General features: G+C 36.2%; 1 protein-coding gene across 1 annotated transcript in view; it reads left to right on the top strand.

The window, feature by feature from the left end:
- osbpl10a (oxysterol binding protein-like 10a) overlaps window positions 1-14536 on the top strand; it is a 119530-nt gene extending 104994 nt beyond the window's left edge. The window contains exons 10-13 of the mRNA XM_033637445.2: window positions 3574-3760; window positions 10513-10695; window positions 10820-10973; window positions 12820-14536. Of these exons, the coding sequence (XP_033493336.2) occupies window positions 3574-3760; window positions 10513-10695; window positions 10820-10973; window positions 12820-12864 (569 nt within the window). The 3' untranslated portion in view covers window positions 12865-14536. The remainder of the gene's footprint in view (window positions 1-3573; window positions 3761-10512; window positions 10696-10819; window positions 10974-12819) is intronic.
- Window positions 14537-19653: the final 5117 nt, after the last annotated feature.

The raw sequence follows: 19653 nt of genomic DNA, 5'->3' as shown, positions 1-19653 counted from the left end.
AAGTCTTGAAACTGATGCATTTAAATAAAAAATGTTAAACTAAGTAAATTAACAGCTTTAGAGGAGCCATTCTGCGTAATGAATACTTTTACCTTTGACTCTTATAGGACGCATTCACACTGGTGCTATTTGGTCCGCTTCCATGGATAGTTTGGTTCATTTGGAGTGGTGCGAACACTCATTTGAACTCTGGTGCGGACTAAAAGAGTGAACCCTGGTCGGCTTGAAAACTGGGGGTCTCAATTCACTTGCAAGTGAACCCTGGTGTGGGAAATGTAAACGGACTATCCAGTGAACCAAAGAGAGGAAGTGATGTAAAGTGCAGTGCATTTTGGGTAGAAAAAAAGCAAAGCCAACAGCGCAAACCGGGAGAAGCAGAGGTACAAAAACGAAAAAGTTGGAAAATGTCTCATGGGCAGACGTGGAGCAGTAAAAACAGAAACCCCAAGACTGCATAAATTTGGTGTTGCTTCATTTTTTTGTGGTGACCAACATGGCTGAAGGGGATGGATTTCCGTTTTCGATGCTGGCCAATCGATGAGCCAGGTTTTCTTCTTCCTCATTCCTTTTTTCTTCCTGGTCAGTAGACGTTTCAGGCAATACTGCCCCCAAATGAGCAGCTGTTGTAACTGCGTGACGTTGTTTAGGTGGTTTGGTCCGTTTTAAAAAGTGCAGTGTGAAAGTGAACCAAACCAAATGAAGGTGTAAAATTTTTCGGCATTCCCCGCCCAATTGAACAGAGTCCCTCAGACTATCCTGGTGTGAATGTGCCCAGTACTACTTACTTTCAAAAAACTTCTGTACTTTTACTCAAGTAGAATTATTAATGCAGGACTTTTACTTGAAACAGTATTTTTAGAGACATGGGAATACTACTTTCACTAATACATTACAGGCCAAAAGTTTGGACACACCTTCTCATTCAATGCGTTTTCTTTATTTTCATGACTATTTACATTGTAGATTCTCACTGAAGGCATCAAAACTATGAATGAACACATGTGGAGTTATGTACTTAACAAAAAAAGGTGAAATAACTGAAAACATGTTTTATATTCTAGTTTCTTCAAAATAGCCACCCTTTGCTCTGATTACTGCTTTGCACACTCTTGGCATTCTCTCCATGAGCTTCAAGAGGTAGTCACCTGAAATGGTTTTCCAACAGTCTTGAAGGAGTTCCCAGAGGTGTTTAGCACTTGTTGGCCCCTTTGCCTTCACTCTGCGGTCCAGCTCACCCCAAACCATCTGGATTGGGTTCAGGTCCGGTGACTGTGGAGGCCAGGTCATCTGCCGCAGCACTCCATCACTCTCCTTCTTGGTCAAATAGCCCTTACACAGCCTGGAGGTGTGTTTGGGGTCATTGTCCTGTTGAAAAATAAATGATCGTCCAACTAAACGCAAACCGGATGGGATGGCATGTCGCTGCAGGATGCTGTGGTAGCCATGCTGGTTCAGTGTGCCTTCAATTTTGAATAAATCCCCAACAGTGTCACCAGCAAAACACCCCCACACCATCACACCTCCTCCTCCATGCTTCACAGTGGGAACCAGGCATGTGGAATCCATCCGTTCACCTTTTCTGCGTCTCACAAAGACACGGCGGTTGGAACCAAAGATCTCAAATTTGGACTCATCAGACCAAAGCACAGATTTCCACTGGTCTAATGTCCATTCCTTGTGTTTCTTGGCCCAAACAAATCTCTTCTGCTTGTTGCCTCTCCTTAGCAGTGGTTTCCTAGCAGCTATTTGACCATGAAGGCCTGATTGGCGCAGTCTCCTCTTAACAGTTGTTCTAGAGATGGGTCTGCTGCTAGAACTCTGTGTGGCATTCATCTGGTCTCTGATCTGAGCTGCTGTTAACTTGCCATTTCTGAGGCTGGTGACTCGGATGAACTTATCCTCAGAAGCAGAGGTGACTCTTGGTCTTCCTTTCCTGGGTCGGTCCTCATGTGTGCCAGTTTCGTTGTAGCGCTTGATGGTTTTTGCGACTCCACTTGGGGACACATTTAAAGTTTTTGCAATTTTCCGGACTGACTGACCTTCATTTCTTAAAGTAATGATGGCCACTCGTTTTTCTTTAGTTAGCTGATTGGTTCTTGCCATAATATGAATTTTAACAGTTGTCCAATAGGGTTGTCGGCTGTGTATTAACCTGACTTCTGCACAACACAACTGATGGTCCCAACCCCATTGATAAAGCAAGAAATTCCACTAATTAACCCTGATAAGGCACACCTGTGAAGTGGAAACCATTTCAGGTGACTACCTCTTGAAGCTCATGGAGAGAATGCCAAGAGTGTGCAAAGCAGTAATCAGAGCAAAGGGTGGCTATTTTGAAGAAACTAGAATATAAAACATGTTTTCAGTTATTTCACCTTTTTTTGTTAAGTACATAACTCCACATGTGTTCATTCATAGTTTTGATGCCTTCAGTGAGAATCTACAATGTAAATAGTCATGAAAATAAAGAAAACGCATTGAATGAGAAGGTGTGTCCAAACTTTTGGCCTGTACTGTACGTAAATGGTCTAAATACACTTTCCATATTGACCTTACATGTAACATACACAATAGACCTTTTTAATTTAAATTGGTTATCAGCCTGGTATTTCCTTCACATAAGAACAAACCTATTCAGAACAGTGTGGTCATTATATAACCACAATGCTTGAGTTTACCCTTGGAGGCATTTTGCAGTGAAACACAGCTGCACAAATGATCTGTGGTAAACACGTGGTTATGATATGAGAACAGAACGCTATTCATGGACAGGACACGTGAGGTGTTGTTGTTTTGACAAAATAAATCCACTCACAGACTGACTGAGGGATGCAGATGTTTCATGCGCTGTGAGTCGATCATGTGTGTGAAGCATAATAGCGTCTCTTGTGGGTATCCACACACCCAGGAGATGCTAACACGAACCGCCTAAAGCAGCTATCACCTGGTTTATATAATGCACTCCACACTGGGAGTTCATTGTGCTGAGTATTTTCCACTATATGTATTAGAAAACAATTATTGCTGCCTCCAATCAGGTTAAATAATGTAGCTGTTTTTATTGCCTGCACACAGGATGTGAAAACAGCAGCAAACTGTGCTTAACTTAGTTTAATGACAACATTCAGTAAGATTGTTGCTGTAATGGGCACTTCAGAGACTGTTGTAAACAATTCAGGTCTTACATAATATTAACTGAACATCATAAAGTGCTCAGTCATTATATTTGATTTAATGTATATATAGAATATTGAGTTTCAGTGTACCTATGTCTCTACACAGCCTGCTGTGTTTTACAAGTCATAATAAAGATCATTGACAGACACATAACTGGCTTAGAGAAAATATCTACATATCAGGCCCATGCATTAAATTAGACTCTGTTACGCCAACATTTGGTTATACATTTAGACAAAGAGAGGCAGTCTTTAGGGGAATCAGGTGGCTCCACATACCTTTGTAGAGAATCTCCTACAAATCATTAACCAAATTTGAGTGACTAGTTTCAAACCTCTCCATTTCCTCTCAGTGTTTTACACATGAAGATCTACATTCTCATTTTCCTCCTCTCAGGGGTCCTTTGTCTGTTGGAGCACGATGAGGAGTACGTCTTCACGTTGCCCTGTGCCTACGCCCGCTCCATCCTCACCGTGCCCTGGGTGGAGCTGGGGGGCAAAGTCTCCATCAACTGTGTCAAGAGCGGCTACTCTGCCACCGTCACATTTCACACCAAGCCTTTCTATGGTGGGAAGGTACACAGGTGAGTGTTTCTGAGCATCTCTTTCTCTCTTTCACTTCCATCATAGTTTGACAGCAAACAGTACAGGCTGATTTGTGTATTCCTTTATTTTTATTGATTTAGAAAACAGTCTGATAAGACAGCAGCTGTGTACACCACACTATGACTAGAGTTATAAATGCTGGCCATTCAATATATATTGGATAGAAATCCTTTATACACCCATTTGATTTTTCAGTTGAAAATCTATTCAAAACTCTTTACATGAGTTTTTTCCTACAGTTACAACATGTACAGTGTGAATGATTTATTTCACTTTATTATAGAGAGAACACAGAAAATATTTTCAATGATTTTATTGTCATTCTATCACAAACAACATATACATTCTGTAACAAACACTCAGCATCACAAGACAAATATTCCATGAACCTTTAATTTAATCCTTTATCTGCAATGTTTAAAAAAAAGTCTTAAAAACATGAGTGTGGCATTAAAGCACAACAGCACACTTCCTGACTTGAACAATAAAGCATTTCAATTGATTTCAATTAAGCACAGTAAATGCTTGCTATACCATGATATTTTAATTTTTTTTTTGATATATTACACTAGGACATTTTTTATACTATACTATAACGTTTTTATGATATACTATACCATGACTTTTTCTATGTCATACTATACTATGACTGTTTTTAATGACATACTATACTATGACGTTTTTATGACAGACTATTCTTTGACGTTTTTTATGACATACTATACTATGACCGTTTTATATGACATACTACACTATGACGTTTTTTATGACATGCTATACTATGACATTTTTTATGACATACTATACTATGACATTTTTTATGACATACTACACTATGACGTTTTTTATGACATACTATACTATGACGTTTTCATGATATACTATACTATGACGGTTTTATGACAGACTATACTATGATGTTTTTTATTACATACTATACTATACTATACTATACTATACTATACTATACTTTCAACATATTGTACCACAGCAACCAGAACTATAATTATAATATTATTACTTTCATTAATGTTGTTGTAAGCCACTGTCATTACCGTCTGTCCTGCATCTCTCTGTCTCTCTCTGTCTCTCTCTCTTTCTGTCTCATTGTGTCATATGGATTACTGTTAATTTATTATGCTGATCTGTTCTGTACGACATCTATTGCACGTCTGTCCGTCCTGGAAGAGGGATCCCTCCTCAGTTGCTCTTCCTGAGGTTTCTACCGTTTTTTTTTCCCTGTTAAAGGGTTTTTTTGGGGGAGTTTTTCCTTATCCGCTGTGAGGGTCCAAAGGACAGAGGGATGTCGTATGCTGTAAAGCCCTGTGAGGCAATTGTTATTTGTGATATTGGGCTTTATAAATAAAATTGATTGATTGATTGACTATACTATGACGTTTTTTACGACATACTATACTATGACGGTTTTATGACAGACTATACAATGACGTTTTCTACGACATACTATACTATGACGGTTTTATGACAGACTATACAATGACGTTTTCTACGACATACTATACTATGACGGTTTTATGACAGACTATACAATGACGTTTTCTACGACATACTATACTATGACGTTTATGACATACTATATTACGACCGTTTTATATGACATACTACACTATGACGTTTTTTTATGACATACTATACTATGACATTTTTATGACATACTATGACGTTTTTTACGACATACTTAATTATGTTTTCTACGACATACTATACTATGACGTTTTTATGACATTATACTACAACAGTTTTTTACGACATACGTTCTATACTATAACGTTTTCTACGACATACTATACTATGACGCTTTTTATGACATACTACTATGACGTTTTTATGACATACTATACTTTGACGTTTTTTACAATATACTATACTATGATGTTTTCTACAACATACTATACTATGACGTTTATGACATACTATATTACGACCGTTTTATATGACATACTACTCTATGACGTTTTTTATGACATACTATACTATGACGTTTTCTACGACATACTATACTGTGATGGTTTCATGATATACTATACTATGACGTTTTCTATGACATACTATACTATGACGTTTTTTTACAACATACTATACTGTGATGGTTTCATGATATACTATACTATGACGTTTTTATGACATACTATACTATGACGTTTTTTTCTTTGGACAGACTATACTATGACCTTTTTTTTGACATACTATACTATGACCTTTTTTTTTTTACATAAAAAGTCATATGACGGTTTTTTTTTTGACAGACTGTACTATGACTTTTTTTGACATACTATACTATGACCTTTTTTTTGACAGACTATACTATCATTTTTTTATGATATATTATACTATGACTTTTTTTTTAACATACTATACTATGACTTTTTTTGACAGACTATACTATCAAGTTTTTTGGACATACTATACTATGACAGTTTTTTTTGAAAAACTATACTATGACTTTTTTTTGACATACTATACTATGACCTTTTTTTTGACAGACTATACTATCATGTTTTTTTGACATACTGTACTATGACTTTTTTATGACAGCCTATACTACGACGTTTTTTTACATACTATACTATGACTTTTTTATGACATATTATATTATGACTTTTTTTGACAGCCTATACTATGACGTTTTTTTACATACTATACTATGACTTTTTTTTGACAGCCTATACTATGACATTTTTTTACATACTATACCATGATGTTTTTTGACATACTATACTGACTTTTTTTGACAGACTATACTATGACGTTTTTTTTTTACATACTATACTATGACTTTTTTTTGACAGCCTATACTATGACGTTTTTTTACATACTATACTATGATGTTTTTTTGACATACTATACTGACTTTTTTTTGACATACTATACTATGACAGGTTTTTTTGAAAAACTATACTATGACTTTTTTTTGACATACTATACTATGACCCTTCTTGACGGACTATACTATCACGTTTTTTTGACATACTATACTATGACGTTTTCTTGACATTCTATACTATGACAGGTTTTTTTGACATACTATACTATGACTTTTTTTTGATATACTGTACTATGACTTTTTTGGCATACTATACTATCACATTTTTTGACATACTATACTATGACATTTTTTTTGACAGATTATACTATCATGTTTTTTTTGACATAATATACTATCATGTTTTTTTGACATACTATACTATGACTTTTTTTAATGACATATTATACTATGACATTTTTGACAGCCTTTACTGTGACGTTTTTTTACATACTATACTATGACTTTTTTTGACATACTATACTATGACTTTTTTTGTGACATATTATACTATGACTTTTTTTGACAGCCTATACTATGACATTTTTTTTACATACTATACTATGACTTTTTTTGACATACTATACTATGACGGGGTTTTTTTGACATACTATACTATGACTTTTTTTGACATACTGTACTATGACTTTTTTGGCATACTACACTATCACATTTGTTTTGATATACTATACTATGACTTTTTTTTTACATACTATACTATGACATTTTTTTTGACATACTATACTACGATGTTATTTTGACAGACTATACTATGATGTTTTTTTTTTGACATAGTATACTATGACTTTTTTTGACAGACCATACTATCATGTTTTTTTGACAGCCTTTACTATGACGTTTTTTTTTACATACTATACTATGACTTTTTTTTGACATACTCTATGATGACATTTTTTTGACAGAGTATACTATGACAGGTTTTTTTGAAAAACCATACTATGACATTTTTTATGACATATTACACTATGACTTTTTTTTGACAGCCTATACTATGACGGTTTTATTTGACAGACTATACTATGACTTTTTTTTACATACTGTACTATGACTTTTTTGGCATACTATACTATCACATTTTTTTGACATACTACACTATGACAGGTTTTTTTTTTTTACACATAGTATACTATGACCTTTTTATGACATACTATACCATGATGTTTTTATGACATACTATATGATGATGGTTTTATGACATACTATACTATGACTTTTGTATGACTATACTATATTGTGACGCTTTTTTGACATACTTTACTATGATGTTTTTTATGACATACTATACTATGTTTTTGATAACATACTATACTTTGTTTTTGATGACATACTATGGTTTGACATTTTGTACAACTTTTTTTGACATACTCAACAATGTGTTTTATTTTACATCTTTTTATGACATACTTAACCGTGAGGGTTTTTTTAAATCACTTTTTGACATACTATACTATGATTCTTATAACTTTCTATGGCATACTTTACAATGATTTTTTTTTTATAACTTTCAATGATATACAATTGTATGGCTTTTTTTGGCATACTATGAACAGTGTGATATTTTTCACTTTGTTATGGAGAGAAAACAGAAAATATTTTCAATGATTTTATTGTTATTCTATCACAAACAACATACACATTCTGTAACAAACACATAACAAAACAACAGAAATATTCCATCAACCTTTAAGTTAATCCTTTATCTGCAATTTTAAAAACAGTCCTAAAAACATAAGTGTGGCATTAAAGTGCAACAGTACACTTCCTGACTTGCACCAAAAAGCATTTCAACTGATTTCACAATAAGTGAATGCTTGCTATACCATGATATTTTTGTTTTATGACATACTTTACTATGAGGATTTTTATATTTAATGACATACAGTACAGGCCAAAAGTTTGGACACACCTTCTCATTCAATGCGTTTTCTTTATTTTCATGACTATTTACATTGTAGATTCTCACTGCAGGCATCAAAACTATGAATGAACACATGTGGAGTTATGTACTTAACAAAAAAAGGTGAAATAACTGAAAACATGTTTTATATTCTAGTTTCTTCAAAATAGCCACCCTTTGCGCTGATTACTGCTTTGCACACTCTTGGCATTCTCTCCATGAGCTTCAAGAGGTAGTCACCTGAAATGGTTTCCACTTCACAGGTGTGCCTTATCAGGGTTAATTAGTGGAATTTCTTGCTTTATCAATGGGGTTGGGACCATCAGTTGTGTTGTGCAGAAGTCAGGTTAATACACAGCCGACAGCCCTATTGGACAACTGTTAAAATTCATATTATGGCAAGAACCAATCAGCTAACTAAAGAAAAACGAGTGGCCATCATTACTTTAAGAAATGAAGGTCAGTCAGTCCGGAAAATTGCAAAAACTTTAAATGTGTCCCCAAGTGGAGTCGCAAAAACCATCAAGCGCTACAACGAAACTGGCACACATGAGGACCGACCCAGGAAAGGAAGACCAAGAGTCACCTCTGCTTCTGAGGATAAGTTCATCCGAGTCACCAGCCTCAGAAATGGCAAGTTAACAGCAGCTCAGATCAGAGACCAGATGAATGCCACACAGAGTTCTAGCAGCAGACCCATCTCTAGAACAACTGTTAAGAGGAGACTGCGCCAATCAGGCCTTCATGGTCAAATAGCTGCTAGGAAACCACTGCTAAGGAGAGGCAACAAGCAGAAGAGATTTGTTTGGGCCAAGAAACACAAGGAATGGACATTAGACCAGTGGAAATCTGTGCTTTGGTCTGATGAGTCCAAATTTGAGATCTTTGGTTCCAACCGCCGTGTCTTTGTGAGACGCAGAAAAGGTGAACGGATGGATTCCACATGCCTGGTTCCCACTGTGAAGCATGGAGGAGGAGGTGTGATGGTGTGGGGGTGTTTTGCTGGTGACACTGTTGGGGATTTATTCAAAATTGAAGGCACACTGAACCAGCATGGCTACCACAGCATCCTGCAGCGACATGCCATCCCATCCGGTTTGCGTTTAGTTGGACGATCATTTATTTTTCAACAGGACAATGACCCCAAACACACCTCCAGGCTGTGTAAGGGCTATTTGACCAAGAAGGAGAGTGATGGAGTGCTGCGGCAGATGACCTGGCCTCCACAGTCACCGGACCTGAACCCAATCCAGATGGTTTGGGGTGAGCTGGACCGCAGAGTGAAGGCAAAGGGGCCAACAAGTGCTAAACACCTCTGGGAACTCCTTCAAGACTGTTGGAAAACCATTTCAGGTGACTACCTCTTGAAGCTCATGGAGAGAATGCCAAGAGTGTGCAAAGCAGTAATCAGCGCAAAGGGTGGCTATTTTGAAGAAACTAGAATATAAAACATGTTTTCAGTTATTTCACCTTTTTTTGTTAAGTACATAACTCCACATGTGTTCATTCATAGTTTTGATGCCTTCAGTGAGAATCTACAATGTAAATAGTCATGAAAATAAAGAAAACGCATTGAATGAGAAGGTGTGTCCAAACTTTTGGCCTGTACTGTACATAGGTTTTATTTTTTAAATAACTTTTTTTTTGACATACTTTCTATGATGTTTTTTATGACATACTATACAATTAGTATTATTTACCATGACTTTTTCAATATTTTAATGTTCTCGGCTATAATCTGGGAAACAACTGCAATTCCTCTATAACTTTGAAAAAACATTTAGTAGTATAAGTAGTAGTAGTATATTCACATAAGTTTTTAGTAGACAGGGTTTAAAGTCACGTAAAGAAAGTCTTCTTATAGTTGCTCTTAGTGCTGTTCATAAATATCCTATTCCTGAAACATAAAATAACAATGTCTAGAATGGAGGTGGAAATGTAACAGGCAGACAAGATTCCTAACAACAATCTCCATTTGGCCAACTCAGAGTGACGGCAGAGGTCAAACACAACCCGACCAACACCATCGTGTGCAAAGCCCAGGGCGAGTGGAATGGCACGCTGGAGTTCACCTACAGCAGCGGGGAAACCAAAGTGATCGACACGGCCAAACTCCCAGTCACCAGGAAGAAGCTGCGGTCTGTGGAGAAACAAGGGAGAACAGAATCCAGGTGGGTAAACTCATTACTCATTACAACCAACTTAATGTCATTTTCTAAATAGTTAGGATGGTACCATATGGGGCAGACATTAATAGCATACAAATTTAATTGTGTGTTGTACCTGTGGTTGTAGGCGGTTATGGCAACATGTCACCAAGTCACTGAAGGAAGGGAACATCGACGAGGCCACAGAGCACAAACACCGACTGGAGGAGCGACAGAGAGGGGAGGAGAGGCAGAGAGCAGCTGATAACAAACCCTGGACACCCAAATACTTCACTAAAGAGGTACAGAGATGAACACTGTGATAATCTTCAAACTGCCCTTGAAAATTTAGTAAGCTGGATTGTGTCCAAAATCTCCTCCTGTTTCTAACAAAGTGCACTTTATCTATATTAATTTATGTGAGCGTCACTAAAAACTTGTGCTCCTTGTAATGACCTCAGGATTGCCATAGAGGAACAGAGAAAGTTGTGACCATGGCCTGTGCACAACGATATGCCTATAATTAGGGTGCCCACGTGGCAACAGAGACTGTATTCAGGGCTGGGACACACTTGTTTTAGAGGAAATTACACTCATGTGACACTACACCAGACAGTAATGACGCAAAAGGCCACATTTTTAGACTCCTGCACAGTGTGTCCAAGGAAGTGACTGAGGCATTGAGGACACAGCTGCCAACTGAAATTCTGTGGTCATTCTTAAAGGGTTATTTCACCCTAATTATTAGGGCTGCAGCTAACAATGTTGATACATTTTGATCAGTCAATCCTAATGGATTATTAATGGGATGAAAAGGAAAAAACAGAATTTTATTATTTTAAAAGTAAGTACAGATGAGTCCAGTACAATAAAAAAAACTAGATTCAACAAATGGACATTGGGGATGAAGCCATACACGGAAAATAAAATGGAATTTTACATCAATTTTGATCAGATATAGCTCAAGTTTCTGTCAATGGCATGAAATATTCCAAAACTCCATAACATTACATCAAACTCCAGTGTCTCTCCGATCACCATGTCCCAATAGAGTGTGATGCCAGCGAGCTTCATCGAGAACATCTGTTTGATTGCATTGTTTTCTACTGGGATGTCCCAAGTGACGCAGGACGCCATTGGGAGCTCAACTTTTGCCTGAAGCCTTGTTTCTATCTACTCCTGTTGCTCTATTTTAAAGCACAGCAATGGACAAGAACAGCTGATTCATGAAGTTGAAGTGTGGAATTATCTATACGATGTCTGTTTTTACTAAAAAAAAAAAAAAAATGGTGACAGCTGGCTCAAGGGAGTTTGAAAGTTTGTGGTTAGGTAAATGCAGGGTGTCTGCAGATCCTTAAAATTTTTTAAAAGGCATTGAATTCATTATCGTAACATGAGGTCTTAATATGCAACAAAATGTCTTTGATCAAAGTCTTTAAAATGTTAAAACATAGGAAGTAGGATATTATGAATCTTTTTTTCTGATGTGGCATAAAAAATCTGAAAATAATTGGTAACATCTATTTTTAAAATATTTTATGGAATGCCTCTCACATTAACGTCGCACAGATCAGGACAGAGAACACTATAGATTTACCACATCCAATCAAATGACAAATGAACAAGCTTTTGTCAAGGCAAACCAAACGGGTGCTTTTATGATCATATAATATGGTTATTGTAGAAGAAATTAAAAAAACAAACAAAAAAACAGCAATTTAAAGTAGATAATGTAACTTTTAAACTTGACCAAAAAAGAAGAAACCTTTGGGAAAGACCATCGTTAATAACAAGCTGTTTTCCAACCTGTTTTCTGCTTAAAATGTACAAACACTGGGCGATATCAATAATCTTGAGGTCACAGTTGTAACAGATGAACATATTCAACAGATTCAGTGTTGATAGAGAGCGACACTTAGCCATGCGATAGTAGGACGCTCACTTCCTGTTAAGACAGGCAGAGACGCTGCCACAGGGCATGATGTGCATCATAATGTAGGCCCACCTAATGGATGATGAAATTCCTTGCCAACTTTTTTTTTTGTAATTGATTTTAATCTATTTAATCAGCAGTTTTTGCAGCCCTACTTATTATGACAACTCTCCACTTTTTTTTTAACTGTCCGTTTTTCTTCCTCACTCACGCAGGCAGACAGTTGGATCTACAACAGCCCACTGTGGAAGTCAACCTGACAGCAGAACAGCACTCTCCCCTGATGGACAGTAACTGACATTCTTCTTCTCCACACTGAGGTCAGAGGTCAGGAAGTCAAGCGAAGGAAGCCGAGTCCTCCGGAGACCGTCAGAGCTGAGCTATAGACTCACAGAGTGACACTACGGAGACACAAACAGGAAACAAGCAAGGTGCCAAAGCGATCTCAACCAAGACGTCGGTTGGAGCTCTTGGGACAAAAGTACATTTTTATATACAGTTAATAGTATTACTATTCAAAGTAGAGTATTTCTATTTTTCACCTTGCCAAGGCCTTTTTTGCACACGCACAGTAATGAAGTTTGCCACTGGTGTTTTACTTCGTATTTGTTTTTAATAATCAGTATGTTTTCTCAGATTTTGTCGATGTTTGGTTCCAAGCTTTTAGTTTGTAATGCAGCGTTAGAATGAATCGATACCAGTTCCCTGTAACACATAATACTGTAGCTGTAATTGAGTTGTTTATATGAAGCACTTTTACCATAGAAATAAACTGAATATTTTATATTTATGGCTTTTACCAATCAGGGTGGTCTCTAAGAGCTTTATGGGAAACAAGAACACCTAACCAGATTTAGATTTAAAATGAGATTTAAATCCAGAGTTTAACAAATGTACGACATTAGATTACGTGTTAGTATATATTATTATTCAGTACATTACAGTGAGCTACTAGGAAGTGAAGGTCCTGATTGTTTTGTCTGCACTATGAATGTATCTGGGCACATTTTAATAGTATGCTACTCTTCCATCGTGTACTCTTACACATGCTTTTTGTGCTTACCTTTTGATTTTCACATGTCGCTCCATTTAAAATATTTCACCCACTGAGTGAGACGCCTCTGCATAACAGACGCTTTCCATTACTACCTCTCACATTCAGCTGTTTCAGCCATTAGCCACTTCTTCCTACTCCTAAAGAAAGAAAACAAGGGTTTGTTTGTGGCAACATGCTCCTGGGTCCTCTAATCTTTTTTTGTATCTGTGCCCCTAAGATGGCACTTGTGTAATTAGGCATCCCGTGCCTCCCGAAGTTAATGCTTCTCCTTAGGTCGCCTGTGGTGATGAATATGGATGAGGAGGCTTGCAGAAACACACAATCATGTTCTCACATCTGGGGTTCGCTGGAAGGTTGCCTCTGTGAAGATGAGAGGATAATCTGGCAGAATAACAATGACTGGGAGCTGGTAGCCTGTCAGATAGAAAGGAAATGTACCAGGTTATACACCTGTGGTACGCACATATTCACACACTTGTGGTCAGTTTTCAAACATAATGGCTTTTCTAAACAGATTAACAGTATATCCACCTTATGTCCTTCACTGAAAATGTATTTTTTATGGCCTTATATATTTTTTCACATAAACTTCTCACTGCTCATTCAGTACATAAATTTCCAGATAGCATTTTAAAGCCAGGTGAATTTACCAGATGCCTATTTGTAGCGTATGTCATGACCATACATGACATTTACATGACAGTATAGAGAACCTGCAGCCATTTCAACAACTGTTCAACAACACTCGCCTTACATGAAACCTTTTTTCTTCCTGTTTTTAAATCCAAAAGGATCCAGACTCACTGAAGTAGAGTGATGGTGACTGTAGGAGGGTTTGTCCATCAATAAAGACCTTATACCTTTCTTTAATGAAACATGTGTTGTCATGATGTCCTGAATGTACATCTCCTATCATGTCCTGCATCAATGTGATTAGTCATGAACTGTAAACTGCTATTCCTCGTTCACTCCACAGGTAGAGGACCTATGCAACATCTCGTTTGTCATCACTTCGGTTAAAGCAGGAACTGTCTGAGATCACTTTCTTCTAATAAATGTGCCATGACAGTTGTGGACTCGCTCTGTTGAACTTTGCTAGTGGTTTGGCCCCAGTGCAGTATGTCTAATCAAGAAAAGGGGCAAGAAAAAAAAAAAAAAAAAAAAAATCACAAAAAAGTCATAGTGCAGTACGTCATCAGAAATAATTAAAACTGTTATAGTTTACAAGTTAGTACAGTGTGTCATAAAATGTCATAAAAAGTATGTCGTAAAATTTTTTTCAAAAAAGTCATAGTATAGTAAATAAAAAAAACAAAAATGTCATAGATTGCCATAAAAATTTAATCAAAAATCCATAGTATAGTATGTCTTAAAAATAATTTAAGAAGTCAGAGTATAGTATGTCATAAAAAAATTATTAAAATATTTTTTTTAAAAGCAATGTCTCGCTCTGGAAACCATTTTTTTTTTTTTTTTTACAAAAAAGCCAGTATATTATGTTAAAAAAGTCATAGTATAGTATGTCACAAATTGTATTACAAGTTAGTACAGTGTGTCATCAAAAATGTAATAAAAAGTATGTCATAAAAAATTGTTCAAAAAAGTCATAGTATAGTAAATCAAAAAAATATAAAAATGTCATAGATTGCCATAAAAATTTAATCAAAAAGCCATAGCATAGTATGTCTTAAAAATAATTTAAGAAGTCAGAGTATAGTATGTCATAAAAAATTATTAAAATATTTTTTTTAAAAGCAATGTCTCGCTCCGGAAAGCATTTTTTTTTTTTGTTACAAAAAAGCCAGTATATTATGTTAAAAAAGTCATAGTATAGTATGTCACAAATTTTATTACAAAGGTTAGTACAGTGTGTCATCAAAAATGTAATAAAAAGTATGTCATAAAAAAATGTTCAAAAAAGTTATAGTAAATCAAAAAAACATAAAAATGTCATAGATTGCCATAAAAATTTAATCAAAAAGCCATAACAGAATGTCATAAAAAAATCATTAAAATATAATTTTTTAAAAGCAATGTCTTGTTCCAGAAACTTTTTTGTTTTTTACAAAAAAGTCATAGTATTGTATGTCATCAAAATAATAAAAAGTCATAGAATAGTTTGTCATATATATATTTTTTAAATTCAGTATAGTATGTCATCAAATAAGTCATAGTGTAGTATGTCAATTTTTTTTAAAGTCATAGTATAGTATCATGGTGTCTTAATAATATAATCTGATCAGATCAGATTAGTACGTCATAACATTTTCATTAAAAAGTCATAATAAAAATCATTTTTAAAAAAAGTCATAGTATAGTATGTCACAAAAATGTAATGACAAAAGTCAGTATAATGTCATCAAAAATGCCATAAAAAGTATATGTTAAAAATTTTTTATAGCATAGTCATGGTATAGTAAGTCATAAAATAATTTTGAATAGGCCAAAGTATAGAATGTTATTTTAAAAAATAATTTAAAAAGTCATAGCATAGTATGTCATTAAAAGTCATTGTATAGTATGTCATAAAATATTTTTAAAAACCTAATAGTGTAGTATGTCATGAAAATTTTAATAAAGTCAGAATATAGACTATAACAATAATCTTTAAAAAAGTATAATATGTCGTTAAAACGCACAAAAAGCCATAGTTTAGTATGCCATTAAAAAATCATTAAACATATTCACACTGCAGTATGTCATAGAAACGATCATTAGAAAGTTGTATTATGTCATAAAAAAAGTCTTCGTATTGTACATGACAAGAATATATTGTAAAAAGTCAGTCATAATAACAGTATGGTGATGTCATTAAAAACTCACTTTAAAAAATAATTTAAAAAGTCATAGTATGCCATAAAAATATGAGTATGCCATTTTGAGTGACAGTTTTGATATGGCCCACTGATGATTAAAATTTAATGCATGTGTGTCATGTCACGTTCAGGGGCCCATCAATAATTTGAGCCCCCATTTTGACACACCATGGCTCAGAATAATGAAAGTTAAGCCACATTTGACTAAAGGAGGAGCTGAGCTTGACAACCTGAGTTTGAGACAGATAAACTTGATGATTTTGGTAACAATATGGCTGTTCTGTTGTTGTCATCCGCGTGCCAAAATTAGTGACAAATTGCAAAGTTGCAAACATACTCAACAGATTTGTTTTCTGGGGTGAAATGAGCACAACAACCCCAACATGATAGTAGCTGGCATGGCTGTGATGGTTGGGCTCTTAATGTTTTACCTTATGCATTTTTCTCCAAGTAATCATGACATGTTATAACACATTCAACTCTTAAGGTTTTCTGCTACATTAACCAGCCAAGATTTACCCACACACTGAAGGATTCCACCTTGTGACGATAAAATTAAACCCATCACCAGCTCTCCACACTGCTGTGAGGGTTACATCATTCTTTATACATACTGCTGCAGACTCTGAAGCAAATGTCTTCATCCAAAGGGTAATGCTGCCATCAAGTGGCTGGATCTGTGTTCACCTGGGTTGGAAAAGCACATCTGCACAAGAAGAATATCAACAGAATGTATGTGAATCATTCTGCTTCATAAACACCCCAAGAACAACAACTCACACAAATGTTTTTCATTAAAGTGTATATTTAAAGATGGCTGAACAGAACAACAATGTAAAAATGTAAACTTTGAAGGTGAGGGAGGGATTCATTAAACAAAAACCGTGTCCAGGACAGACGGCACTGAGCTACTAAGAAACGAGGAAACTTAGTAGAGGAAGGAACCGTTCTGACACAAAATGAAAAACAAAAGGGGGCAACAAACTGTACATCACATTAAGGCTTGGTCTGAACTCTCTCCTCTCTTGACGAATGAGAAATCGAAAAAGGACGTGACTCAGTTTTAGGCGTTTGTGTGACTGGATTAACAATGTGGCATCGTGTCGAAGGTCTGAAGCCTGAAATGGTGACGCTCAAGTTTCAGAGAAGATCAAAACAAGAATAAGAAAGCGGTCCAGACAATTAAAAAAAAGGAACAAAAACGACTGGTGATACTAATAAGTCACTTTTCTGTGAGACGTGACAAAACAAGTGCAGCTGTACGATGTGTTAAATCTTTGATGTGTCACTTATGTGATAAGAAATGAAAAAGTTACTGAAGCGTGCACGTACAAACACCTTTAGTGTTTAGAACATCTGGGGAACCCAGACTCATGAAGAACAGTGCAGTGCCCATAGAGTAAGAGGTCAAAGGTTACGGTTCATCACAGCTGTGTCCCAACTGCACACTACATACGGAAGCTGAAACACTGAGCACATTAATTAATGAGTCAGCTGAAAGAAAATTAACCAATGTTTAATATTTAAAAGCAGAGAAGCCAAAAATTCACAAACCTTGTACATGTGAATATTTGGTTTCCTTCTCTTATATTAAACTACATAAACTAAACATTAGCCGTTAGCTAACATGTCAGCTTGGACTTTATTATAAGGAATACACTATGCTCTAATAACCATTTCAGTCTGTAGGAGTTTTTTTCATTCTAATATTAAAATTAATACCTTTAATTTGAATTATCAGTCAATACTAAAGTGAGAATGCTATCTATTTGCTTCCTCCAGCTTCTTCAGTGTGAGGAGTTGCTGCTTTTCTCTGTTTTATATCAGTGTAATTTTGAGTTTTGGACGGTTGGTCAGACAAAAGGTCATCTGAAGAAGTCCCCTTGGGCTCTTACTGTCTTACAGACAAAACAACCAACAGAAAATAATCAGCAGATAAAATAATGAAACAACAGTTGCAGCCCCCATGCTTGCAAACATATTTAAGAAACATGGTTACAGGAACACCCCACAAACCCCAAAATACATATTTTACCTCTTACCTGTAGTGATATTTTCAGTCTAGATTGTTTTGGTGTGAGTTGACGAGTGTTGGAGATATCAGCTGTACAGATGTCTGCCTTCTCTTGAATGACTGGAACTAGATGGCACTCAGCTTGTGGAGCTCAAAGCCCCAAAAAATACATGTGAAAAACTCAACAGCAATGTCTCTTTCCAGAAACCATAAAGTGGTTACTCAAGATAATCCGAGCAGAAGGAAGCGTGCATCTACTCATGGACCAGTGCCCCTGACAGTGCCAGATGGAAACATTAGCTGTAACGTGTGCTGGCTCAGTGGAGCTAGGTGAGCTTGCAGTAGATGCATGCTTCCTTGTAGAGATGCTCGGATACCACTTTTTCCTTCCCGATACCAATTCCAATACCTGAACTTGCGTGCTAGTTGATACCACTGTGTAAAAAATAAAACAAAAAACAGCTGTATACTACAGTTTGTCTGTTCTTCTTTGCTTTGGGGAACTTGTCTTAATGCATCTTCATCTTCAGCAAAATTTGCTATGCAGACAACTGTTTAAGGCTGAATCCAAATGACTTTGCGGGCGCGTTCCCTCTGTGAGTCTGTCACTGCTGAAGACTGTCCAAATCCACATCTCATCCAGTCCACAAGGGGCCTCAACATCATGACTGTGTAAAACTATTACTGTATTATAACATAACACGAAACAAATAGGCCAAAAATAATATTAAACCACAATTTGACACAGAAATATGTAGAAGTCTAGGCTATAAAGGTAATCAAAATGCATTTCATTACTGCAGCCTCCCCTGTAAAAGCTGTGCAGTGTTATGCCAGAAACAAGTCTGAAACAGACTTGAGGCCCGTCTGTCAGTGGCGCACAGTCTCTGCCCTCGCAGCCTTTACGTGATGACAGTGAACACATCACAGTACATTCCACTGAAGTCCGTGGGGGCTCAGTCTGCAAGTCCAGAGGGTGGACATTTGGATTCAGCCTTACAACAGCAAAAAAGAAGTAGAGTTGCTCTGATACCTGATCAAGCTTTTTAGGAAGGATCGGAGTCATGTGTGATACTGGTATTGGAACAGAGCACCCTCTTCCTTCTGAGCGGTGACACAGCTGGCAGGTGTAGCTCAGTAGAAAGTAAATAGTTCCTACATA

The sequence above is a fragment of the Epinephelus lanceolatus genome, chromosome 16, assembly GCF_041903045.1.
Source record: "Epinephelus lanceolatus isolate andai-2023 chromosome 16, ASM4190304v1, whole genome shotgun sequence".
In the NCBI taxonomy this organism is placed as follows: Eukaryota; Metazoa; Chordata; class Actinopteri; order Perciformes; family Serranidae; genus Epinephelus; species Epinephelus lanceolatus.
This window is presented reverse-complemented; position numbering and strand designations above follow the sequence as displayed.